The following is a 26,865-nucleotide window of genomic DNA, read 5'->3' on the forward strand; positions in this document are numbered from 1 at the left end:
TTATTAACATTATTAATAATAATATGTTTGAATGTTTGAATATTTTTCAGAGGAAATGTACTCCTCTCTCTACCTACAGTAGTCATAAAACACTGCCATAATGTAAAGTTTGTTCCAATAGCACAAAGAAAAAAGGATTAAAACTGCTGAAAGAAACTAAGACAAATTGAGCTGTTTCAGTAAAAAACAAAATAAACAGTTTATAGTTAATGTAAACTATATTAACATTTTTGTTTACACACTTAACACACAACTGTCATCCAGACAAACAAGCAAATAAACACCATTCCTGCTGTTTCATATAAATTTCTAGCCAACCTGTTTGCGTCATTGCCAGAATAATTCCAGTTGATCTCCACAGCAGCGATGTAGAAGCGTCTCTCCTTGGATCTCCGCAGCTCAGCTTTAACGACCAGCGCTGCCAGGAGAACCAGGACGGGCAGGAGACGGTGAGCTCCTATCCCAGGACAGAGCTTCATGTCTGGGATCAATCCTCCAGGTGAAATGCTGCTCGGTTCCACAAGTCTGTTATCTGACAGAGAGCTGCGCTGTGTGTGTTATCTGTCACTGACACACACGTGTCTGTTTCCAAACAGTATGTACCGGGGCAATGAACTGTGCCTCAGTGTAGCTTTTTTTTTCTTTTTTTCTCGGTCTTGTAATTGAAGTCATATGTCCTTTATCTTGAGTCATCCCTGAGGTTGTACCCAGTCCCATCTTTACTGAAAACGTCTCGTAGGAATAAGTGCTGAAGTATTTATCTGACCTCAGAATGTCCCTGGAAAGTCAGCCATGCAAAAATACACATGCTGTAAACCTAGACTGGGACATTTGGTGTGGAAATGTGGAGCCATAAAACCCTCACGTGGATTGGTCTTTTGGGAAATAAACAATCATTTCAGCTCTGACTATGCCTATTCATACAAATAAATATGAAACAGCTCTCAAAGTATGTTTTCCTCAATGACTAAGGCAGATCACTGCAAAATCACAAAATATTACAGAGTATTTCTGTAGTTTCTGGTGCAAATACCTTAGTACTCTTGAAATAAGACAAACCAAACTAATAAGTAACTTTTCAACAAGCCATATGGGCTTCTTTTAAACCCTTAAGATTTATGGAAAAAGTACTAGTTCCACTGGCAGACTATTATATTTTATAAGTGAAATAATCTGCCAGTGGAACTAGTAAAACTGCTGAAAGTCTAAAATACACATTTCCAAACCATTCTTAATTAAAAAAAACCCCAAAAAAAAACCAACCGATCATAACCATGGTTGTCATTTGTTCGAATGAACAAATTTAAACATTGAAATGAACAGTGGAAATGAATATTGTAATGTGTGAATCTGACAGTGGATTCAGCATGACAACAGGTCAAGATTAAATATAAGGACATTTTGCAGTACCTGGGAAGTATGTGGATAAAAGGCTGAAAACGATGTACAAATGAAATGCACTAATGACCTAGAAGGTCCTTACCTATTTCACCTCTTAATTAGTTTAAGTATGGGTAACTTCCTGTTTGAGTCGTGGTGCTTTTAGTTTGAAGGGGCAATTTCCGGTTTAACTGTTGGAGCAAAGTTAGCTTAACGGCAACCAGAAGACGTAACGGCGATTATAAAATGTCTATATTTTTTCAGCACCCCCTTGATAGAGACAAAAGGTATGTTTATCAAAATGAAGTACATGTTTCAAATATTGTGTGACTTAAACCGTAAAATTACATAAAGATGTTGTATTTTTTTTTAAACAGCTTTTATTTAATCATCTTTGTATTTAAAAATACTACTGAATTCTAAGTCGTTTTGGCCATTAAAATAAGAGCCCAAAGAGCCGTAGCAGAATTGAAATCCACAGGGGTTTCCAACAGAAAAATGTCTTTTTAATGAATATATTCAATGCCATCAGTTCCATCAAATGCACCAAAGCGTATCTGAGAAGAGTTCCTACAGATGCCTACGTTCGGCAGCGTCTGAGTCCTTGCTGCATGACGTCACCGCGCCCGCTGCGTCGTGATCGCGTACGCCTCCTAACAAGGAAGTCGTCGGTTTGTGTTGACGGAATAAGACGCTTCAGCTATGCTTCGGATAAAAGCAGCAATAAGTGGTACGTCGCTGTAAAAACGGAGATATCTTTCAGTTTATTCTGGTTGAACTGCTACAGAAAATATCACTTTATTTTAATATAGAACCACAGCTGTTGTCATGCTATGTTAATGCTAACTAAACGGTGAGCAGCTGGTACAAAGAGAAAGAGAACAGAAAGACGCCCACTATTATTTCTGTTTTGCATGATTACACGGGCGTTATTCCCTTAATTATGTTAAAGCTGTTTTTGTAAAATTATAATAAATGTGATTATTCTTTCATAGATTTATTGGCTTTAAATGTAGATTGAGAAAGACTACCTGTCTCTGTCAAAAAGCTCAAAGCTAAACTTGACAACCCAAGACTACACAGTGCGGGGCAGGGGCCATTTGAGGCCATTAGAATAATGTAGTGTTGATAAATAGCAGGCCTAAAAGTTTGTCTTAAGCAAATGTCATGACATTGTGTGACATCAGTTCAATTCAATCGAATTCAATTAAAAAGATGCTTTGTTAAACTCGAAGGGAAATTAAATGTTGTAACTCATCCAAGTTTCTTCAGACTGGACCCCAAAGACCTGTCACGCTCCCATGAACTCTGTCTGGTAAAGAACCACCGGTCTGGCAGTGTTTCAGTTATTTAAAACAAAAAGAACCCTCAATAATTATTGATGTGGACTGATATGAAACTCTAGTATCTTGATGAGTTCTTCAGCCATACCATCTAGCCCCATCACCACATAATCCCTCTCTCATTTGTTCCAGCTGCACTGACAAGTTGTGACCAGTTGAATTTTATCTTCAGTGTTGCAGTCACAATCCAGCAGCCTGATTGTTTGTGTGACAGGTCTGAAGAGCTGAACCCAGAGCGGCTTCCTGCGCCCCAGCCAGCCAGAGCCATGGTGAGCTGCTGCCCCCGGCCCAGGCTCTGCTCCCGCTCCTCGGCCTACACGCTCGCTCTCGGCCTGGGCTTTGTTACCTTGGGGACGAGTCGCATCGTGCTGCTCAAGTTCTCAGCAAACGCCGGTGAGCGACAGGATGTACATTTTTAAACATAACATTGAATGACAATAAACTCTCTGTGAATATATGAGACGCTTGTCACCAGCAGAGGCATCCACAAAAAAGATTGGCTCTCTTTCATAAGTAATACATCTTGCTGCTTTTTTTTTCCTACTTTATTTTCAGAAAACAAGTATGACTTCCTCCCTGCATCTGTGAACCTGCTCGCTGAAGCTCTGAAGCTGCTCTTCTGTCTGGTTATGTCAGTCAGAGTGATAGTCAGAGGTAAAAACATCGCTGTCATGGTATTTACTAGAGATGCACCGATCCAATATCGATATCTGTATCGGTCCAGATATTGAAAAAATTTTTAAAACAATAACATTTTGTTTAAAAATATAAATATTTTGAAACACAACAATTTGAGTAATCAATTCAGCAATATCGATCTGTATCAGATCGGTATCAACCGATACTTAACCTCAGATATTGGTATCGGTATAGATAGTGTAAAAAGTGGATTGGTACATCTTCAGTATTTACAGTGGAGAACAGAAGTTTACATTCACTGAATAAAAAGACACACACTGCTTTCTTCTGTCTAAAGTTAAATCAAACCAAACTTCTCTTGCTTCAGGACAGAATCATCAAAATTTATTCTGCCTACAAAAAGCCACAATAATGAGAGAAAGAATCTGCCAAAGATTCATAAATTAAGACATTTTGTGCTGAAGTTTAGTATCAGCTGATACCGATCCATACAGAAAAACATTGCTGTATTGACTAATTTTTATTGTAAGCACACGTAAATGTACTGAATTACAAATTTATTTGATAACTTTGCACAAGTACAGCACACTGAAATACACCAAATGCTTCACAAGTCAAACATGAAAAAACATCACAACTGTAATTTTTTCAGTCAGTGCAATGAAGAGTTTAAGATGAATAGATATAATGTGAAATAAATAACTATAAAGTATTATGTCACTCAGACCACAAAGCATAGAATTATACTGAATAGATCTGCCCTTATGGATTGGACGCATTAGTTTTTTAAAATATGTGTCCCGATATTTTAAAAATATAGGTCCAGCTCAAGTTAAAAGTAAAAATGTTGCAGTAAAAATTCATACCAGCATGCTGTGTGTGTGTCCTCAGAGGGACGATCATGCAGAGATCTGGGCTGCGCCTCCAGCTCCTCCTTCCTGATCTCCCTGAAGTGGGCCGTTCCGGCGTTCCTCTACTTTCTGGACAACCTCATCATCTTCTATGTGATGACCTACCTGCAGCCGGTGGGTAAACGGTCAGATCAGAATCCTCATCACACACTCTCAGGGCTGGACTTACAGGGATGTGGGGCCCTGGGCGGGAGCCACTTTTGGTGCACCCTCCTCTAAAGGCAAATGTGTCTGCTATTAAAAATTACGGCACAACAATATGCAATCCTATGCATGAACTGATGCATGGTAGGTTTAATACGTCCCCTGAACAGTAGCTCCATATATTCCTAAAAAAAATACTTTAACTTCTTAATTTTCAAAGACTTGAGGATTGTTTATATTCGTAAAATTCCCAGACTTTGACTAAAATTCAAATGGTTGTAGAATCATTTGATATGGTTCTACAACTTTTATATAAAGTACAATGCAAAACACATATTCATTTAAACAAAAATTTTAAGTGTGTAGTGCCCCCAAAAACACATCGCCCTGGGCTACTGCACACTGTGCCTTCCCAATTTTATTTTTATTTTTTTACTGTGTGTATTTTATTTTTTGTATTTTATCTTTTAATTTATTTTGTGTATTTCATTTGTTTTGTTTTATTGTATCCAGGCTTTATGTGGTAGACCAAGTTGAGCTTTACTACAGCGGAAGGAAAAAAAATTGCTTTTCTGCAATAAAAATCTTTAAAGTCCTATGTCTCTTTTTAGCCAGTTCAACATCCCTAAATAAAATGAATTTCATCCAATTGGCCTCAGAGATATGTAAACCCAGCTGTGTATATTTTAATCTATGTAAACCCAGCGGTTCTGTTTCTGAACTCTGAGGTTCTTTAGAGAACATTAGTGAACAAACGGCATTATGGAGGCCAAGGAACCTTTTCTCAGGTATTCAGTGTGATTATTTCTGGAGTAAAGCCAGAGTTCCTCCTGTATGTCAGACCTCAATCCTTCATTCTTTTCTTTCTAAAGGTGGTTTGTCATTCTCTGACTCTGCTGTTTCTCTTGTTGTTCCAGGCCATGGCAGTGCTGTTCTCCAACTTTGTCATCCTGACCACAGCTGTTCTCTTTAGACTTGTTTTAAAGTAAGTGGCTCAACTCAGTATTTCCCTGTTCGTTCCTACTCTTAATGCAGAGACAAAAGGCATTCTTGCATTCATGCACTATTGGTGACCTATACAAGCCTTAAAAAGTCTTACATTTGACTGACTGAAACCTGCAGAAACCCTGTAGCTAGCTAGCTAGATTCTTTGTATCTATTGTATATAAGGGCAACCTTATCCAGAAAAGACACAGTTTTGGTGCCCTGGTGTGGCTAAAGCTCCCTAGAAAATGATCTGATAATTTCTTTTGCACATTTCTATCACAATAAAGGTATTAAATTCCATTCATAACAGCCTTAAAAAGGTCTTAAAAAGTCTTAAATTAGAGCTAATGAAGCCTGATCTCACCAGTCTGAAGGGTGCTATAGATTTTTTTTACTCTTGTGTTGACCATCTTCAGACTGACCAGCTGACGTCCCAGTGTAATTAAACCATTATGATGGGCAGCATCAGACGGACATGTTTGGTTTTTCCGTCAGGAGACGCCTGTCCTGGGTTCAGTGGGCTTCTTTAGTTATCCTCTTCCTGGCCATCGTCTCCTTGACAACAGAATCAGGGGGCAGCCAGAACTCCATAGCAGTGCCAGGCCTTCACTCAAACCCGCTCTCCACCCCGTCCAACTCCTGCATCCTCTACACCCAGCTCCTGGAGCAGATGAAAAACAGCAGGTAACTTCACTCTGATTTAATGCAAAATGTTTCACTGAAGAGGGAAAAACAAGAAAGGATTTGATCGATTGGAAGCAAAAAAAAAATCTGAGCTTGAGTTCAATTTAAAGAATATACTTTACTGATCCCGCAGGGAGGTTAAATAAAGACATACTTCAAACATGACGTTTGAAGTATGTGACTGAATCACATGAAGTAACACGATAGAGGAAAACAATAGTCCTGTTCAATCTGCAGGGGAAATAACTAAGTTGCAGCATAACTAAAAACATTTAGTGGTTGGTCTATGTTTCATTCAGAAATGGCAGCCCTCGGTTTCCCTCAGTGTATTATAAGCCTGGAGGGCCACCAGGCTGAACTTGCCCCCCCCCATACCCCCGCCAGGCATTTATTTATTTTAAATGGGGAGTTTTTACACATCAGTAACATCGACAGTAAAGACACATTAAGCTGGTTTTATAGTTGACACACCAATAGCACCATCCCTGCATCTGCCTGTTGGCTTCACACACTATTTTGAAATTACAATTCCTCCTTATACGACTCAGAATTTTGTAACATATAACATTTTTTTGAACACAAAAACCCCCAAGAGCCGTCACCACCGGGCTTAGCAGGTGTTCTGAGGGAAACTCTGGCAGCCATCATAGATTGACCAGTACATGGATCGTTTCTTGACTGACAAAAGACCCGACAGAGCCTGGACCGCCGTCTCCAGAGCTCGTACTCCTGTGGTGTGAGAGTGTTGTTGGTTGTTCGGCAGCGCCTCCGAGTCGTGGACGTCGTCTCTGCCCGGTCAGGCCTGGAGGGAGAGGGTGGTGGAGAAGCTGCAGTCGCTGGGTGTGGGTCATGTCCTGCTGCTGCTGCAGTGCTTCATTTCCGCCATGGCCAACATCTACAATGAGAAGATCCTGAAAGAGGGAGACCAGCTGACAGAGAGCATCTTCATTCAGAACAGCAAACTGTGAGGAAAAGCTGAAGCAGCAGGAACAGTGTGTGTTATGGTGTGTGTGTGTGTGTTGTGGTGGTCTCACCGGGCCGCCTGCTGTCTGCAGGTATGTGTTTGGTGTGGTGTTCAACGCTCTGACTCTGGGGCTCAGCAGCGAGGCGAGAGGACTCACCATCCACTGTGGCCTCCTGCATGGACACAACGTCTACTCACTGGCCCTGGTGCTGGTCACTGGTGAGGACTGATGGGCAATGCTGCTACTGCTACATCGCCAACGAGCAGAGAAACTGACCTGCCAGTGTCTACAGATTCAATTCTGATTCTCAGGGTCACAATTCAACTCAAACAAGTTTTATTTCAGAAACAATTTTCAATTCAGAAGCTATTTTTATTTCAGAAGCCAATGTTTCCATTCTCGATATTCTGTTTAAATTATGTGACTGACAAAGAGTGTGAACAAATAGAAGATTTATTTAAAACGGTTATTGCTATGTCAGTTGTACGAAATTTCATCAGTTTATATTTAGCCAAAAATAAAATTCTGTGAATTAATTTACCATTATTAGTTTAGTTTAGCTTCATGGCTTTTTCTTAAATGGAAAAATCTAAAAGAATTATTCCTCCTCCTCCTCTCTCAGCCGCTCTGGGCTTGTCTGTCGCCTTCATCCTGAAGTTCAGAGACAACATGTTCCACGTGCTGACGGGGCAGATCACCACCGTTCTGGTCACCGGCTTCTCCCTCTTCCTGTTCGACTTCCGGCCGTCGCTGGACTTCTTCCTGCAGGCGCCCATGGTCCTGCTGTCCATCTTCATCTACAACGCCAGCCGGCCCAGGGACCCCGAGTACAGCCTGCAGCAGGAGAAGCTGCGGGTCATCAACGGAGAGGTGTCCGAGAGGTCCAGAGGGGTAAGCGGCTCGCCTCAGGTCAGCAGGCAGCGACACGCTCAAACACTTCGAGCTAAAGCATTTCACAACTGAGTGGAGTCTGAGCAATTAGCCACGAGAAAGGTCTAAAATATGCGGAGAAGAAAGTTTTACACCTTTACCAACATGTTTTAGACATTTGTTTTTAATGGTAAAAACGTTGTTAAAGGGTTAATAGAGGAGCCATGTTGTGATGACTTCCTGAAGGCGGAGCTTCAGAAAGAGCAGGAGTCTCTTAAAGAGACAGAGGCCCAATTTAGTTATTTTTTCCTTTTCCCTCAATAGTTTATGCACTGAACTGTACAAAATAAGTCAGATTAAAAGGGTAAAAGGTTTTGAAATGATTCATCAGGGAAACCACTGCATAGTTTACAGCGTGTGGATCCAGTGGGATGCTTCTCTAAACACATTCTGTCCCCTGTGTGTTCCTGCTGCTGTAGGACGGCGAGGAGCTGGAGCTCCTCACCAAAACCAACACAGACAGCGAGTCTGACGAAGACTCTCTGTAAAAATCCCGAGTTCAGAGGATAAACCACTGCTGAAGCTGAAGTCTGAACCTCGTCACCCGGCAGGATCCGTCTGTTGCATTTGAACTGAATAACGGTGAGAAATGGCGCTGAAGGAGAGGTTCTAATTCACATTCTGAAACGTGCCTGTTTGTGCATGAATGCTGCTGTTTGTGTTGGGACAGAGGAGTGACAATAAAAATAAAAAATAAAAATCTGACAGCACTTAACGATCGTTAAGAGCTTTTCTGTGTAAATATTCCTGTAATGCCTCCAGCTGTTGAGCCAATCTCGAGCTGGGATTGGGATACTATAAGACTTTGGACTTTTGACATATGGAAAGGTTATTTGATAATCTCTGGTTTTATCCTGTAACGTACATTGTAGGCTTTAATCAGTTCATGCTGAATCGAGTCACTTTTGGCTCTATAGGGAATCAAAAAAAGGGGGGAAAAAAGGGAAGCCAAAAACGGGAAGTTCTATATTTTTCATCAGATGGCCATCTTGCTTTGTATGCCGGCCTAATGAAACCACGCCTCATGTGGGTCTAAATGTGAAGAAGTGAAAGCAACTTGGTGGAACAACAAGTTTGTCCCACTTTTTACATTTTCTGTCTTGAGTTTTCTGAATAATCACCATGTATATTGGGCTCAAAAGTGTGGAATTTGGATTTCTACTGCGTCAGGATGGGGCAGTTTAATTAGAAATTAAGGACAAGCTGCCAATTTCACTTTTCTTCCAGCATTTGTTATGCTGAGGCGAGTGAATCTTTATCAATACAGACATCAGAGAATACTATCGCTGCAACGAGTTGGACAAAAAAGAGCTTGTTTACCAATAAAAGCACAAAAACATCAAATCTCTGTGTGCGAATATGTGGAGCAGACCTCCACGTTTACATTTCATGTATATTTAATGCTGCGTCTGATCTGAAAGCATTGAATGAACCGGCTTCAAATCTGCTGCAGCTCGATCATTAATGTTCATTTGGTGGATTAAATGGTGAAATTCTGTAAAATGTATCTTTCTCTTAACATTGTTGATGCCTTTGAAATATGTATGCCATTTATTGTGAAATGACTTTTTTTCTATTAAAAGAAACTTGCTAAAGCACAGTGGGCATTTTTGTGCTAATTCTTTTTCTCTAAAGAAAAAAAAACAGTTTTATGTTTGAAAAACAAACAATCTTTTCAACCCGGGTTCATAACTAGATAAATTATTTTAAGCATTTTAATTGGCTCACAGCTTTCAGATTTTCCCTTTTGCGCCTTACCAAATCAAGCCAGTAGGGGGAGGTACTACTTAAGACATTGCTACACAGCTCGCCCAGAAAAGCTTCAGTAATTCATGACTACGATTCATCACTTTATAAATTGTGAGCTAAAATTAGTCACTAAATGATAAAATGTCATGTCCTTCAATTGCTCTTTTGATGTATAAAGAGTTCAGTTGTTTTTCTGGTATATAAATGTAACCCTCTCTCCTCAATATTCATATTACTGAAGCAATATAAATCAGTTAGGATGCTACTTTTACATTATAAAACCAACTTTTAAACTAAGTTGCTGTCAACCAGGCAGTAAATGACTCAGCTAAACATGGTGGCTTCCTGCTTCCAAAACATCCACAAACCCTTTTCCTGCCCTCTACTTTGCAGTTGGGTTGGCTGCCTCTGGTCATTATGGCCAAACAATTTTTCATTTTAGTTTCGTCAGGACACAAGATTGAGGCTTTTCTTAAATCTGTTTTTTTTTTAATGTTTTTTTGGTTAGATGGCTTCCTCTTTGATGCTTAGGATTAGGTACAAAATTAATTTCACTGCCGGTGGATAATGAAGCTCTCTTTCCAGCTTCATGCAGCTTCCTCAACAAGGTCGTCTGGTTTTGTCTTGAGGTTGATTCACACCTCTCGACATGTTTACATTAAATTTATTTTCTTAATTCCAATTTGTGCAATTATGTGGTGAACGCACACACAGTAATGGTGAATACCAGATAATCCTTGTGTGTGAGTGAAAACATGTTTTCTAAAAGTCATTCAGTTTACTGCACCAGTAGTAAAAACATTTTTATTCATCATATTTGCTGGCATAATATAAATAGGAACATTGTAGAGCAACGCAGACTTTACAGAAGGAAAATAATGTAACAGATTTGAACAAAGGTCAAAGGTAATTGCACTTTAGATGCCACAGATTTCCAATAAATACATATTCAAGCTCATTATCTACAAAAAAAAAAAAAAAAGATTTGTCCTGAAAATGTAAATTCGACAAAGCAAGTAAAGGTGGTAGGTGGTTATACACGCTTGATGCTGGAAAGTGACAAATACAAAAACAACCTCCAACCTGTGACTGAATAAAAGCCCACGACCTGCTGTACATGATTGAAGTGAGTACATGAAGGGAGCTCAGGAGTTTCCTTTAAGTGCTACAAAATATTTCAAAAGACTACATCCCTGACTACAGTGTGGAGGATGGCTATAAAACTTCATGACAGGATATCAGAGAACCAGTTAACAAGACTGTCGTTAATGGGCTTAATATCCGTAACCCTGGTGATAGCCTTCCTGGTAACCGTGTTCATAGCCGTGTTGATGGTAGCCGTATCCGCCGTACTCGTCCTCCGGGCAGCGCATGCCGAGCGACTGCTGGATGGCCATCTCCTGCCTGCGAAGCTGCATGGAGTCCACCAGGTCGTAGATGATAGCCATGGACCACATGGGCGAGGGGTACCAGGACTTCACGTTGCCGTCTTTCCCCACAAGCAGCATGGAGAAGTACTCCGGGCTGATTTGGAAGTAGTTCCTCATGTCCTTCACCAGGGTGGCGGAGAGCCCTTCACGCTCCACTGTGGCGCTGCCTGGGCAGAGGAAACACCCAAAGAAGAATTTGACGATATCTAGAGGAGGGTTTCTTTCAACAGAGCAGAGTCCAAAGACATTATTATCTTTAGACTTAGACTTTTTAGACTTCTAGACTTCATTCTCCCCAAGGAGAAATTCTTTTCCACAAACCCCTGCACTCCCAACGCTAAGTAGACAATAACATAAGGTATGAAATGAAACATAACATAAAATCACCACACGGCTCATTCTTTAGGGTGGCTATGACTGCGGGCATCAGGCGTTTCCCTTTGAGATTTTACAGACTCCTTTGACATTTGCTGGACCTTCAACTTATCCAGGACTCCAGCAGGCAAAATTCTGACTTTAGTATTTAAAGAAAATGGTCTCTCTAAAATTGCATTTCACTTTATCAAGGCCAGAGGACCGCAAAGAGCTTCACACTACATTCACACACTGATGGTGGCAAGCTACTGGATAGTAGCCACAGCCTCCCTGGTGCAGTCTGACTGAAACGAGTTTTCCAAACCAACGGTGCCTCTGAAAATGGAAAACCAAGGTTACTACTCAATTGGCACCGCCAGCAAGGGATGCTGCTTACGACACATTGTACTACGTATGTTGCATGTGTTTTGGGATGAAGAGTGTAAAGTTTAGTGTACTATTGTAGTAAATTGCTACTCAATTAGCGCCACCGGAAAGGCGAGTGAGGTGTCTCACAGTACATGTGACTTTTTCATCATCATCAATCATGGACTATAACCTGGAATCAATTAAAGCTGAGGAAGCAGTTTAGTAGAAGCAAGACATACTGCCACCCGCAGGTGGGAGTTAGCATCATCTAAACCCAGGGTTTTTCACCATCTTGGAAAATGTATAATAAACTCACAAGTACGCATTAGTGCGAAAAAGTGAGTCGGTTTGTTGATTTTGCGTCAATTTGCGTGATCATGGAATCGCAAAAAACAGGAGAGACTGACTAACATAATTTGGCTCTTTATTGACAAAAACTGCTTTGGTTTGATTGATGCAGTAATATTTAAGCAGACACCTGCCATCTCAAATTCTCTGCTATTTATGTGGCCCTCTGGAGCCTAGAGGGCCACATAAAAAGCTTTGAACGGCCTTCTTTGGCCCCCGGGCCGTGAGTTTGACACATGTTCTCAAAAGGTTTAAAAGCATTAGCAGCACTTTGTACCCTCTGAGTTTTGTTCCACTCATCTGTTCTGTGTTGGAGCACATCAGTGTGTGTGACTCATCCAGTGTGTGCTAACTGAGAGGAATGGTGTGGATCAAGTGTGGATCAAGTGTGGCCCGGTCAGGGCCGGTTTCTCCTCCAGACCATCTGGATTCAGTTTATCAGACACTACAGGCCCCACGCCCAGGTACTTTCACTAATTATCAATTTAAGTCAAAAACATTCTGTGGCAGAATCTGGTTCTGTGTTTGGTATTGTTATCATTTTCCTACTGTAAAACAGAGAGTCTCATATTTAACTTGAAAACCTTTTCCAGTTGTGTTGCCTTAAATCTGAAGTTTCTAATGAATCAACTGAGAGCTCCTGTACATAAAACACACTGCACTTTTCTAGAATTACTGCTCTCTCAATGTACTTTTGTGCTACATTTTACCCATTCTCTCTCTCTCTCTCTCTCTCTCTCTCTCTCTCTCTCTCTCTCTCTCTCTCTCTCTCTCTCTCTCTCTCAAAGAAAAAAAAAAATCTGGGAATGGCAGTCAGATCCAATGTCGTCCTTAATGTGGTGGGAGCTTCAATTAGACTGTCGTCAACTATTCCTTCCCATAAACTCTTTTAGAACTTCGGTGTTGTAGAGATGAATGTGAGACCAGCTAGCAAAGAGATGAAGCTCCATCCAAACTGAGCTCCAAGTTGTGGATCCTCTCACACAGAGAAAACTTTGAGCAAAAGTGGATGGACAAAAAAAGGACTCTTCCGTCTGCCATTTAAAGCCACTCTGGCAGATCTGCTGTAGCCCTGCAGCTTCTGTATGCAGTTGTTTAATGGTTTGGGTTCAAGTCCATTTAAGCATTTGAAGATCAATTTAAGAACAATTAAATCTATAAGCTTGGAAAAGCCTAAATCTGCTGTTTCAACGGCCCATTGAAGCATTTATTAAAAATTATTACAGAAATCTACTTTTATTTCTGCAAAATGATTTGCAACCGAGTGAGTTTCTGTCAAATAATGTGAATTTTCTTGTATCTTTATTAATTTCTGTGGATGATGATTGTACTTTGTCATATTCTCCAACAAAAAGCATGTGACGACCATGCTGTTATGAAAATGTCATACTAAACAATAAAGCTCTTACCATTGATGGGATAAAGTTCCAGGACTCCACCCATGTCCGGCAGCTCCGTACCGACCAGCTTCAGGACGGCGATGTGCCTCAGACCTGAAACATCGCAGTAAACACAGCACCAATAAACGCAACATAAGGAGGGAGGGAGAAGCTGCATCCAGCTGCGTCGTGTTCATCCGCCTTCCTGCTGATGCAAACCGATAGCTCCTGGAACGAACCCCGAAACGGCCGTTCTGTACGCGAAGGGAGGAGAACTCGGAGGTGGTCTGGAAAATCCTGCCAACAAATTGTTTCCTCTAAAGTGGGAGAGCCGCGAGAGAACGCTGGCTTCACTTGGTGAGCGCCAACGCTCCACAGCGGGATGAAACCTCCCAGGAGAGGTGGAGGTAGTCTGGAGGTGGGAAGGGGGAAGAGAACCGCTCCGGGTTCCAACATGGCCAAGATCAACACACGAGGAAGGAAAAAGTCCTGATGTGGCTGAGCAGGAAGCTGCTGATAACGCACCATGTGGGGTTTTTCTTTAATCACACATCATGTTTTTCAGTGATATTGCCATGAAGCAACAACACGCCGTCACTGTTTCATTCTTTTGGGTGACCAGCAAAGCCTAGAAGAAATGCTCTGAACTTTTAAGACAACCTTGAAGCAGATAATTCTGGGTTTTTCATTTAGACGTTATTGCATTACAGCAGTGAGTATCTACTGTAGGTAAACATGGAATTGTTCTTGAAATCTTGACGGACAGCTCAGACCAAGAGTCTGCAACGTTTACCGCCCAAACAGCCACTCACACCCCTCAGTGGTTTCTGTTGACCGTAAAAATGCGCCAATTGGAATCACCTTTTATTGCATTTCAAATATTGTCTAAAAAACTTAAAGGACCTACACTGAGAATGTGCCGATTTTTCTCCATCTCTGATTAATCAACTATTTGTCCAAATATTTGATAGATTAATCAATAACTAAAGTAAGCGTCACGTTGGGTCTGAAAGCTGGTTACAAGGTTACTGAGATCAGAACCAAAATCGACATGAAACACTTAAGAAAACTCCACACAAATAAACTGCATTTCACAGAAGATTCAGGATTTTTTCAGGCCTTTTTACCTTTATGCTTAATCAAATTATATCTAAGTACCAAAATAAATCTAGCAGTATAGAATGGCTCCTACAGTGGTGACGTTAACGGACCCTTTCAGACTCTTTGCCTCAATAAAAAACTGTTTTAGTCCAACTGACCCTTGGTTCCAAATATAACTATAGAAATTTCCCCCACAATAAATCCTTCAAGTTGTACAGGAGTTCTGTTTGGACTAAAAATAATCAGTACTAAAAGTAATAAAATAATCGATGTTCTGACTTCACTTATGTATCATAGAAATAATAAAAAGAAAAAGAGAAAGTTGAGGGTTAATGACACAACTCTTAAATTTTCATAAGAGTTGAAGCGACCAGGGTGTGAAACCCTGGATATCTGTTTTTACAGACAAGCGGAGCTGTCCAAGGGTCTGTCCGGTTTACATTCATCGGCCATATTTCTGTCAGACCCGTCAAAATTGTTCACGTTCGCAAAGTTTTGACATAAACGGCAGTAATAACTTTTAAACTGCAGTGGAAAGGTTGAGCAACGGGCGTCCTGCCAGAGGAAGGGAGAAAAAAAAAGACTTGTAAGCATTAGAGAAAAGAAGAGAACAGCTCAGTGCCAATTTCATCATCTGGGATCCTTGTGCAAGCGAATACGTTAACACACACGCACACATCCACCAGAAATATGGGCTTCATATCTGAGATTTACAACAAACAGAAAAAGTTTGTGTCATTCATTTTTCTCACATGAGGAATTTATTCGTACATTTATAAGAGTCCATAAGTCTTTGGCAGAGTGTGACCACACACATCGCTGGATGAGGTAAATCATACCAGGAAGCAAAAAAGCCTTTTTGATTAAATTTCACCATTTGGATTTAATAAATAACCTCATCCTTTTCATTTAAGTAGATAAATGAGCTTGCAAAACTTAAGACGTGTCCATAAATTTTAGCATTTTTAACAACTTATTGTTGCGTGCTACTAAGGAATGCAGTAAAGAAAAGACAGATTGAAGCATACCAACTGTTGTGATTATATCTGTAAATGTGAGTGTATTCATGGAAGAAAATAAAAGATAAATCTTTGTTTCCAGTTTGAATTTAATCTCGGCTTTGAACTTTCTCTTCCTGTGAAAGCACAGATCGTACATAGGAGCAGGAAACGCTAACAGCTAGCAAACGTGGCAGAAAGCTAAATAAAAATCTCTTTTTGTTGGTGTTGATTAACTGCCGTTCATTGGTTCATAGCTAGGAAACAAAATTATCTTTTTTATTATAGTTCCACACTTATTAAAGTCAGGAGAGAAATGCACTGCCTGACAAACACTCGTAATGTCGTGCACATTTTTCCTGACTTCTGACACGGTTGTGTAAGTAGACCTATGGAGCTAAATTAGGGCCATAAAGTTTGTTCGAAAGAAAGAAGAAATTAAAACTGAAAAAAAAAAAAGATTTGAAATTGAAAGATAATCTTGAAATTGAAAAGTTTTGAAAGTTTTGAAACTGAATAAAAGTGTTCTGAAACAGAAAAAAATGTAACTGAAAATACAGATTTGAATGTTTAAAAAAAAAAATTCAAAACTACTTTTCAGATTCACGGTTTTTTCCCCCCCAGCTTCAATTTATTTTTTCCCTTTGAACAAACTTCATGGCCCCTATTTAGAGGCTCTGATTGTTTTTTTCCTCTTCCTGTTTTAACCATAAACTTGTGAGCTGACCTCAGAGCGCTGAGCGAACTGGTCAGACACTGCTTGCTGACGCGACAGGTTGCTTTCGGACGACTCACCCAGATTGCACGCCTGGCTGCTCAGGGCGTACAGCTGCTGCTGATAGGACCACTCCTCGTCGCTGGGGGCGGAGATGATGAACAGCCGACGCCTCCATCTGAACCTGCAATCAAGGGAAATTTCCGCCTGAATCTAAGTGGCACTTTGGTGCAGCAGTGAAAGCTCGGTGCCAAGACAAGCAGTTTATGCATGTACTCTGCATATTCCCATACAATTACTTCCAGAAGGGCGACAACCCCAAATTATGGTTGAGAACCTGCCACTTCACAGCAGTCGGGAAACCAAGATTCTCCACGGTTGCCATGGGAACAAAAGACGGCCTTTCTGCTTCAGACGTCTCGCGAAAATATGTGACAGCATTGATTTAGCCTCGACAAACTGCAGGGGTTTGTGCTACTTTTAATGGCTGCAGGACGCGTACAGACAGGCAGCTGCTGTCTGCCATGTTCTGACCAAAGCACCCATAAAATCTGGCCCCGCTTGTGGCTCAGAGAAAAAACAGGAGCTCACATTCAACTTCTTAGACCAACCGTCTTTGCGTCTTATCTGTGCGTCAGGATGATAAACTGTTGATGCAGCAACAGTCATAAATAAAGTTTTTATTATTGGTTGAAATCTCTTCTTCCGTTCTCCCACATAACTTTGGATAAAAACTATTAGCTATTAATAAATAAATCATAGTCAAATTATTGCTTTCATAAGAATAGCATGAACTCCTACTACTGCCCTTTGACCTCAGCTCAACGCACGGTTTGGAGTGGGTCAAGACATTTTTTATTCTTTATCTAGATCTAGATGTGATTGTGTGTGTGTGTGTGTGTGTGTGCGTGTGTGTGTGTGAGCGTGTGTATCATAGAAACAGAATGTTTTCTGTGTCAAACAAGAGCTTATGCATCCATCTAAGTCAGTATTAGCTTGACGTGTCTCTTCCCTCTTGGCTGTGGCGTCTCTTCATTTTCTTTTCCAATACTTGGAGTGATATCAAGAAAAATGTGATCTTTCGTGATGTCAGGGAAACAGATCAGTTCACGTTAATAGCTCTGTTTAAGTTTAGTTTACCATAGAAGTGTCTAAAATATGGGCCTCCAAACTTTGTCCACAAGATTTTCCATTCTTCTGGTTTTAGATGCTGCTCCAACACACCTGAATTGAACAACTGAATTTACCCCCACAGACTTCGATAGATGAACCGTCACCCTTAGAGATATCTGTGCATCACCTGGCTTCAATCTCTACATGGTCACTTGAGAGTTGTCTAAAATTTTCAGGCATCACCCTCTGACCAGAGGTAAGACACATGACTGTTCTACCCCTGTTTTGATTTCCTGTCCAGATTTTACACCCAGGCAGCTGACATTCTTGGACTTTGGCTGTTTATTTAAACATTTCCTCCATCAAATCTTTTAAATATAATCATCACAATACATGTTCTTTCTAGTTGGTAAATTCACAAAAGGAAAAACTTTCCAAGTTCTCTTCTGATTCTTAGCCGTGCATCAGAGAATTAACAACAAACAGAGCCAGAAATAAATTTGCCAAACTTATATCAGGTCATCAAACTAGTTTTATATCAAACAGATTGTTATTATTTGTTTTTGAGGCATATAGTCACATTTTATAGCACAATCAAGTAAATGTTACCTTCTGTTGTTATAAAAAGACTATATATCTCAAATATGACTTTATAATTTAACGGCATAAAATTAGGCCTCTGTCTCTTTAAGAACCTCCTGCTCTTTCTGAAACTCCGCCTTCAGGAAGTCATCACAACATGGCTCCTCTATTAACCCTTTAACAACGTTTTTACCAGAGTTGCACTGAGAAGTAGCTGCTATAATGAGCTCAGCAGATGCTCCACCAGGTGTTTGCTAATTAACAACAACCAGCATGATGTAAAGCTCAAAAAAGCAGATATTACAAAATACTGCCCTTTTACATTTAGGAGGTAATTACTTTTTCACGCTGTGGCATGTTGGTCAGGACAGACTTGGTTATGAGATGTTATTTCAAAACATCTTTTTTGTTTTCCGTCTAAGACGACTCAAAAACAGATGAAACCTGTAAAACGGTTATGCGGTGCGCTCTGCGCGTTGTTGAATCCCACCTGGACAGGAAGTTTTCCAGAGACCGGGGTTTGTCCTCTTTCTTACAGACGACTCCGTCTCTCTTCTGCTGCTCCATGTCCCGGATCCGGGAGGAGAAGGTGTCAATGTAGTCGAACACCGCCTTCATGGCGATGGGGACCTCATAGGACTGCTGCTTAAAAAAACAAACAGAAGACATACACAAAAATGAGAACGTTAGAAGTCAAATGAATGAAATAAAACATGTTTTCTAAGGCGGTTTGCAGTGAGCTTTGCCACCTTCCAAACATTACATCATCCCAGTAACTTCCAAACAGCCCAGTAACTTCTGGGAAGCAGCGAAAACACCGGAGATTTGGTGAACAACAACACGTGTGTAGAAAAATGCGAGCGACTCTCGCGCCTCCGCGGATGTGCTGAACTGGCGGCGCGGCCCGCTCTCCTTCGCACCTTTTTTCTGTCTCTCTCTCCGCCTCGCTCTGTCTCCCTCGCACGCCCACGGCCGTGTACGCTCACAGGCAGCCCTGTCTCTGCCTCTGTCAGCAGAGGATGCGAACACTGGCCTCTTTGATGGGTCTGTCCAAAAACAGCCAGCTGGTTTACTCTGGCACACACACACACAGCTGCTGAGCAAATGTCATGCTGTGTGAATTAAAACAGTGTGTGAGTGGAGCTACTGTGCCGGCAGTGTGAGGCCAGGTCACCTTCAAAGAAAAAAGCAGGGAAATGGAAGCCGATGGCAGATGAGAGGCGAACATGCGGACTAAGAGCGTTCACCAAGTTGTAACTTTTCCAAGTTACAACTTCAAACTTAAATGTGTCGATCATTCAGTCAAGTTTATTTGCTTAGCACGTTTTTATTCAGCGCAGCCGATCAGAGTGCTGCACATCATAACAACAATTTAAAAAACATCAGATAGTCAACAGCTGTGAAAGCCAACAAGACATTACATTTTCTCAAGAGCCATCGTTAAAATAATCAACACACATCAAATATGTTGGTCAATGTTGCATTTATTATGGTTCAAAAGCAAATCGGACCAGCTGGGGCTTCAGCCTTGATTCAAGGGAACTCGGTGTTTCAGCTGTTTGGCAGTTTTCTGGAAGTTTGTTCCAGATTTGAGGCGAGTAGAAGCTGATTGGTGTATTTAATAATGATTTTACATGAAAGACTATGGAGTATTAGGGCCAAGTTAAGGGGAAAAAGTCCTAATATTGTGAGAAAAACGTTGACAGTAAGTTGAAATAACGCGAGAGTAAAGTTGTAATAATGCAAAAAAATTGTAACACCAAAGTCATAATAATATGAAATTAAACTCTAATGACAAAACTCATAAAAAGTAGAAATAATGCAAAAATAAGCTCATAATACTAAGACCATAATGTCATAACATTGCGAGAGAAGTTGTACGATTTAATCATTCCAGTCCTTTCCTGTCAAGAAGCTCATTCATTCATTCATCAGATCAAAATTCACAGATGCCCCAAAGTACAAATGTCCATTTAAGAAAAAAAAAAACTAAATTCATAATAGAATTGGATTGTGTCAATCTGCTCCCAGGTTGTTTCCCATCATGTCATGTTGGAGTATCTATGCTAAAGAAAACATGAATATAGGAAACAGGGTTTTTTTGCGAAACCTTTAATGTATGTAAAGTTTACGTAGGTTATGATGTAAAATTAACAGGATTTATAATATTTTGTGATGGTTTTATCCTGAATATTCATGTTCTGATCTCCCCAAGTCATCCAGTAGTAATTCACTGAATTAAACAGAAAACATCCTCCATGATGTCACTGTGGAAACAACCTGCTGCTAGCGGGTTCCTAGCAGAGCGGGTTCTCACCTTGACTCTCATGTCGGTGTCGGTGAGGACCATGTAGAACTCATCGTACGTCATCCCAAACTCCTTCCTCAGCTCTGTGATCAGCTCCTGGTTGACCAGGTCCTCCTGACGAAGACCCTTCATGGGTTTGTCGTTCTCTGAAGAGCGGGATGACAGATTCTGTGAGCTTCCGGGGTTTCTTAGAGACACTTCACTGAATTTTATTGGAATTTAACGGGACGCAGCAACATACATTTGGGCAAAAATATGAATTTGAAGGTAAAAGATGCACACGAATCAAAATGATCTTCAAAGACAAGTCTGGAAGGTGTGGCATTCCTTTGTACCCATCTGGTCCAGTATTTTTCAAAGTGGAGGAGTTTTGGAAACTCATCGTTCCACTTTGTGTTGATCCACCACATGAAATCCCAATTAAACATAATCAAAGTTCGTGACAAACTGAAAATGCAAAAGTGGTGTCAATACTTTTCAGATTACAGTCAAAAGATGTAAAATAACTTGGCATTTCAACACATCCCAAAAACAGTACATTTCCCACTGCTGACTTTGAAACAAAGTTGCAGTAAAGGATGTATCCGCCTGGAGAGGCCAGATGGGAGGCCGCGGCGTAAATCACACGCTTACTCCACAGAGAGCGGCTTTCATTCTGTGGGATCTGTCTGGATTAGATGAAGAGGACTGCATCTGGCATGCTGCGGGCCGGCGAAGTAAAGTAAAGGCCTCTAATCAGCCGTCCCGTCCCAGATGTGCACATGAGTCGCAGACCACAGAACGGCGTGTTTTGATGAGTGGCTGAGCCGCTCTCTGTTCTTAGTGAGCAATCCCAACAGGAGTCCAGACTCTGTGGACCAAAGTCCAGAGGACACACACCTAAAGACCAGGCTGTGTGTGTCCAAAACACTACATGAGACAATTTTTCAGCAAGAAATGAGCTGCATTTCCAATTATTTCATAACGGCGTAATGTGACATTTAGAAAATAAACTCACAATGAAAACATCAAGAAGAACTCTTGTTTTTTTGATAAAAAGGTTTTGGCATTAGGTTGAGGTGGTTTGTTTTATCCACATCCAAATTGGTTTACTTAAAACTGCAATGGAAACACTTTTTTCGCATCATATGAGTCACGTGATCCACAACATCCAGGAAGACGACAGGAAGTATTTGGAAGATCATGATGAAGTGGGATGCTTTTCATGACTTAACATGTGAAAAATATGCAGGTTTTCCAAACAAACAAAATATAAGTTGAGTAATGCTGTTGGATGCAGATAATGTTAGCCAACTGGCTTTGTTCCACTGGTCATACACTTAAGCAAAATGGAATTACGAAAATAAATTAGCTTAATGGAGACATGCCAATGAAAAATACCTCAAGTTATTCAATAAAACGTTTTTGTGTTTCAATCAATCATTGTGTTTTGTTTTGAAGTGGTTTTTCAGCCGCATCAAAATTTGTGTAGTTTGTATAACTGTAGTAGAAACACTTTTTTCGCATCACACCAGTCACATGATCAACAATCACAAGTTACTACTGGCGGAAAACATGAAGAGGACAGCAGGAAGTGGTAGGAGGATGACGGCACAACATGTTTTTTCATGGCTTATTGAATGAACAGACATATACATGCTTGATTTTAATGGGGTTTCTTATTTAATGGAAACATAAAAATTTGCTTTTTTTTACATTAGTGGAATATTGACAAAGGTTTGTGCACATTTGTAATGGGAAAGCAGCTAAAGGAGCTCGTTCTAAGTCAATAAAAAGTTACAGTTCAACTGGCAGATTATTTTACACATAACCTGGGAACGATGCCTTGTCATGAGTGAGTTAATCTGCCCGTGGAACAAGTACTTTTTAAGAATTAATAAGAAATTATTGGCTTAAAACTAGCTCCTATATCTTGTTGAAAAATTATTTGAGTTAGTTTCATCTTATTTCAAGTGTATTACGATGTTTGTACTGAAAACTAGAAACATGAGGCCTCAGGAGATATTAGATCACCAAGACTTGTGTCTGGTTTTTATCCTGACGTTTTAAAAACAACATTAAAAGGTGATTTTTTTTTTTTCCTTTCCAAAAATAGCCGCGTGAATAGATGTAAGTCTTGAGAACACGGCTGTTCCAAAACAACGCGGGGAGACTCCGGGCTGGAAGAGGAAGGAGGGAAGTGCGGCTAAGCTGAATCAGTGGTGGGGGCGGAGGATGACGCGAGCGCATTCCATCTGGATGAAAACCTCGCCGACACGAGGAGAGACAGACTCGTAAAGCGGCTTCGCTCCTCGTGAAACAAACGCAGAGCGACCAACTCCGAGGGTTTGGGACGTCTGGGGTTTCCCAAGCTCCAGTGACACAGCACATCCCTCCAAACCAGCCTTCATCGGTTTTCCACCTCAAAACAAAGTTTTGATAGTTTATAGGACGGTTAGAGTCACGCCGCTGTAAGGATTTCTGGGAAAGCTGGCTGGTTCGCACCACAGCACCAGACACCTGCTGTTTGGGTGTGATTGGATCACTGATGCCTGGCTCGGCTCACTTCTAACTTCTGGACTCGACGCAGTTACATCAAGGCAATACCGGAACTTCAGAAACCCGTCCACCAAAGTCTCACACTGTTAGTTAAAGTTCATGAAGTAACATAGAAGCTGTGTGACTTGCTGTTAAATTTGCTCCAAACTCTAATTACAACCAGGATCCCATTTAGAGGAGCTCACCTATCTGATAGTGGTCGATCTTCATGGTGGAGTTGGTCAGGGAGCCAAAGATGGTGATGATGGAAACTTTCCTGATGGCCATCTCACACACCGACTCCAGGTACTCGTCCCTCTGCTGGACATACATTCTGTTCTCCTCACTGGGGGAGGTGATCAGCTGGAGGGAGGGAGGAAGGGATTAGGTTAGGGTAACAAATAAGTGCCATAAAACACACATGCAGCCTGTGCTGCAGAGGAGATGTTTACATTAACCTGCATGAAGTGGGAGAACGTTTTCCCACCCTGCTGAGAGCAGCACTGCGATAAGGAATCCGTACCGGCTACCAAACGGAGACATGAAGTCTGCTAACACTCTGCTGTGCAGCCCGGGCTGCAGGAGGAGAATTTATGGACAAACTTTGGAGCAATTGTGAAGCTTTAGAACTTCAGAAGTACAAAGGAGTGGATAATCTAAACCCCATGGCGCCCAGAGGTGTTTCCTGCTTCCCCTCATTCAGTAAAACGTAAATACACTGTAAAAACAAATATTTGCATATTCAACAGTGGAAAACAGTAAAATTGTGGCAGGTAAAATCTGTGAACTATAAAATGATTTAAAAACAAAACTGAAGTCGGCAGAAAATAGTGACCAGGTCTGAAATCCGGGTGTGGTGATGGACACAGAACTGAACCTTCAGAGAAATATAAAGGCAGTCACAAAGTCAGCCTTCTGTCACCTGAAAAACATTTCTAGGATTAAAGGACTGATGTCCGAGCAAGAGCTAGAGAAACTCATCCATTTGTTTATGTTTAGTCGCACTGATTACTGCAACAACGTCTCCTCAGGTCTGACTGAAAACATTAATCCTCCTTAACGGTTTTTACAGTTGTTGGCAGTATGTTGTGCTTATGATGTTCTTATGTTTTCATGATGTAAAGCACTTTGAACTGCCTTGCTGCTGAAATGTGCTAAACAGATATACTTGATTGATTGATTGATTGATTGATTGATTGATTGATTGATTGATTGATTGATTGATTGATTGATTGATTGATTGATTGATTGATTGATTGATTGATTGATTGATTGATTGATGTGAATTGCTGGAGAAAACAGTGCATTTTACATTTGTTCATTTTTGGGAAAAACATTGTTTGTTTGTTTGTTTGTTTTTTTCTGCAGTTAAAGCACTTTATTTTACAGTGAAACACTGACTCCAGCATCATTTTTAACTATAATATCAACAAACAGTAATCTTGTTGTTGCCCAACCCAAATAAATCGTCAATCTTAAATTATTATAACACAAATCATACATCACCTCTAAGTCACTTTCTCAACCTGACTTGCTCTCATACCGCTCCGCTCCGCTCATCACTCTGGCGCTTTCATAAAATACAAAAAGATGACAAAGAGGCTTCTACGTCCCATCTTGAAGTGTTTTGAGAAAAGAACTGCTAAGGATGTTTCCCAACTCTTTATTGAATTTCTTTAAACGGAGGCTGATGTGTTGCGTTTTGCAATCTTACTATACATCTGTTGTTACTTTTGTCTAATGTTAAAACTTGCAGTAAATGCTTATTTTACCAGATCAGCACACTTAAAAGGACAGTACTGTGTATTTTCCAGCCATGTTGTCCCTTTGTATAATTAAACAATCGCATATTGCAATACACCCATGAGCTTGTGTGTTATATCATTTTTCCACTCAGGATGAAAGGACAGCTCAGATATAACAACTCAGACTCCAAATGGCCGTCATGCCCATCCATGGTCAGTGTCTGTTTCTGCTAGAGGCCACTTCTTCAGCCGTCACTTACTGACTCAACACAGGTACTTTATCACATGGCTACTCGTGGTTATAAAATTAATTTTGGAAGTGAATTTAAGCTTATTTTGTTTTCTCTTGGCAAACAGGACAACAGCAGTGGGTGTTAACTGTGATAAACGACTCGATAAACCAAACAGAGAAGCCCCAAAGAAGTTGGGAAAAGATACATGCAAGGTACCAATATGTTGATGGACATAGAGTAATATCTATGTGCAATATGTTCCCCTGTCATTAGGGCCTGGAGGGGAGGTAATGTACTATTACTGGACTGTAAATGTTGTGTCATGCTCTCACCAGCAGCCGCCTCCTGTTCTCAAAGTAGTCCAGGAAGGAGGCCAGGGCGCCCTTGGGAGGGGGCGTTGGCTTCTTTGTGGGTTTTGGGTAGTCCTGCCTTTCTGGGTACTTTGTCGGCTTCCTTACACTTTTCCTCTTCTCCTCTTTCCGGGGTTTCTCTCCTCTCCTGTCAGGTTTCTTGATGCCATTCTTTCTCTTCTTCTTATCGTGCTTACTTTTGACTTTTTTGGTCGGACTGGCATCCGGGACAGATTCCGTCTCCTCTGGGCCACTCGGAATCGGCTGGCTGGGTTCATAGTTGTCCTCGTAGTCTTTAGGTGGCACCTGTAGGCGGAATCATGCTGTTACCATGACGATAGCCATAAAGATAACTTACACAGTTTGAGGTTGGAAAAATCAAAAGCCTGCCCAGAACTTGAGCAAACCATGGATAGTGACAGTAGCCAAGGTAGCGGATCAATTAGATCTGAACACATTCTATTTATTCACATTAGCTTAACGGTCTGAATATGTCCTCGGTCACTTTAAGAGGTTGCCTACGGTCAGTAGGTGACCCAGTGGAAGCAGCTGAGGAAATTAAGATCAGTTGACAAATCGTAATCCAATCAGGCATCTGTGGGACACTCTGGTCAAACAAGTTGAATACAACTTACAATACTTAAAGGATCTGCTCCAAAACCACCTTCAGGGGTTTAGTGGAGGTTATACATCAACAGGTCAGAGTTGTTTTGCTAGTATAAGCTGCACCAACTCACTAGTAAGCAGATGGTTGTAATATTATGCTCAATTGGTTGCTGAAAAGCGGCATATAAATTTGCAGCAGACTGCCTTGTTCCATGGAAAGAGCCATTTTTGGCTCTTTGGGCTCAAATTCTTCCCATAAAACACAAAATGGCGTCTTTGAATCAAGAAAGAGAGTCTTTTTGTATATATGCCTAGTTAGAAAAAACCCACAACCAATTAAAACAATCGCATACTGCAATAAATCCATGCACTTGTGTGTTGTATCACTTTTCCACTCAGGATGAAAGAACAGCTCAGATATAACAGCTCAGACTCCAAATGGCCGTCATGCCCATCCCATGGTCAGTGGATGCTAACGTCCGTTTTTGCTAGAGGCCACTTCTTCAGCCGTCACTTACTGACTCAACACAAGAACTTAATCGCATGGCTACTCGTGGTTATAAAATTAATTTTGGAAGTGAAATAATATACATTATTTATATATTATTATATATGAATAATATTGTCAGGAATGGTGTGGTTGGTGGTGAGGAGAGAACGCTGAGACCCAGGTAAGATGAAGATGATGGTGATTTATTTGAAGATAGTGGCTCAGACAGTCCAGGACAGGCAGCACAGCAGAGACAAGCGCACAGCTAAATGCCGGTAGCAACTGACTTACAGGACAAGAAATGAGAGCCAACGCAAACCAGGACTTAGCAGTTCCACTGGAGAGCATAGAGAGTAGACGAACACAGACGCTAGACAATATACAGCTTTAGACAAGGACCCGACGAAGAACACGGACAACAGGTGAGACCAGGGGTGAAAGTAGTTTTAAATTCTTGGGGGTACTATGACAAAAAAAAAAAAAAATATATATATA

General features: G+C 40.9%; 3 protein-coding genes and 1 long non-coding RNA gene across 5 annotated transcripts in view; 2 read left to right on the forward strand and 2 right to left on the reverse strand.

Annotated features, from left to right (window-relative positions):
* Positions 1–602, reverse strand: part of f5 (coagulation factor V) — a 20,553-nt gene extending 19,951 nt beyond the window's left edge. Inside the window, exon 1 of one of the 2 annotated variants that reach the window (XM_008437406.2) lies at positions 319–602. In XM_008437406.2, the coding sequence (XP_008435628.1) occupies positions 319–479 (161 nt within the window). In that variant the 5' untranslated portion in view covers positions 480–602. The remainder of the gene's footprint in view (positions 1–318) is intronic. The other variant, XM_008437415.2, reaches the window with a different exon arrangement.
* A 958-nt stretch (positions 603–1,560) lies between these two features.
* On the forward strand, positions 1,561–9,583 carry slc35a5 (solute carrier family 35 member A5). The gene is made up of 11 exons (XM_008437393.2): positions 1,561–1,667; positions 1,913–2,110; positions 2,938–3,116; positions 3,279–3,377; positions 4,254–4,387; positions 5,335–5,402; positions 5,900–6,088; positions 6,852–7,052; positions 7,144–7,271; positions 7,676–7,944; positions 8,403–9,583. The coding sequence occupies exons 1-11, from the start codon at positions 1,627–1,629 to the stop codon at positions 8,469–8,471; spliced, it is 1,575 nt and encodes a 524-aa protein (XP_008435615.1). The 5' UTR covers positions 1,561–1,626; the 3' UTR covers positions 8,472–9,583.
* A 939-nt stretch (positions 9,584–10,522) lies between these two features.
* ccdc80 (coiled-coil domain containing 80) overlaps positions 10,523–26,865 on the reverse strand; it is a 27,573-nt gene continuing 11,230 nt past the window's right edge. The window contains exons 4-10 of the mRNA XM_008437362.2: positions 25,257–25,580; positions 23,153–23,309; positions 20,439–20,575; positions 18,612–18,763; positions 16,507–16,610; positions 13,643–13,726; positions 10,523–11,329 (exon numbers count right to left, since the gene is read on the reverse strand). Of these exons, the coding sequence (XP_008435584.1) occupies positions 11,007–11,329; positions 13,643–13,726; positions 16,507–16,610; positions 18,612–18,763; positions 20,439–20,575; positions 23,153–23,309; positions 25,257–25,580 (1,281 nt within the window). The 3' untranslated portion in view covers positions 10,523–11,006. The remainder of the gene's footprint in view (positions 11,330–13,642; positions 13,727–16,506; positions 16,611–18,611; positions 18,764–20,438; positions 20,576–23,152; positions 23,310–25,256; positions 25,581–26,865) is intronic.
* Positions 24,911–26,865, forward strand: part of LOC103481691 (uncharacterized) — a 21,465-nt gene continuing 19,510 nt past the window's right edge. The window contains exons 1-2 of the long non-coding RNA XR_536337.2: positions 24,911–24,964; positions 25,049–25,136. This is a non-coding gene — a long non-coding RNA (uncharacterized LOC103481691). The remainder of the gene's footprint in view (positions 24,965–25,048; positions 25,137–26,865) is intronic.

Source organism: Poecilia reticulata, linkage group LG2 (genome assembly GCF_000633615.1).
Source record: "Poecilia reticulata strain Guanapo linkage group LG2, Guppy_female_1.0+MT, whole genome shotgun sequence".
Classification (NCBI taxonomy): Eukaryota; Metazoa; Chordata; class Actinopteri; order Cyprinodontiformes; family Poeciliidae; genus Poecilia; species Poecilia reticulata.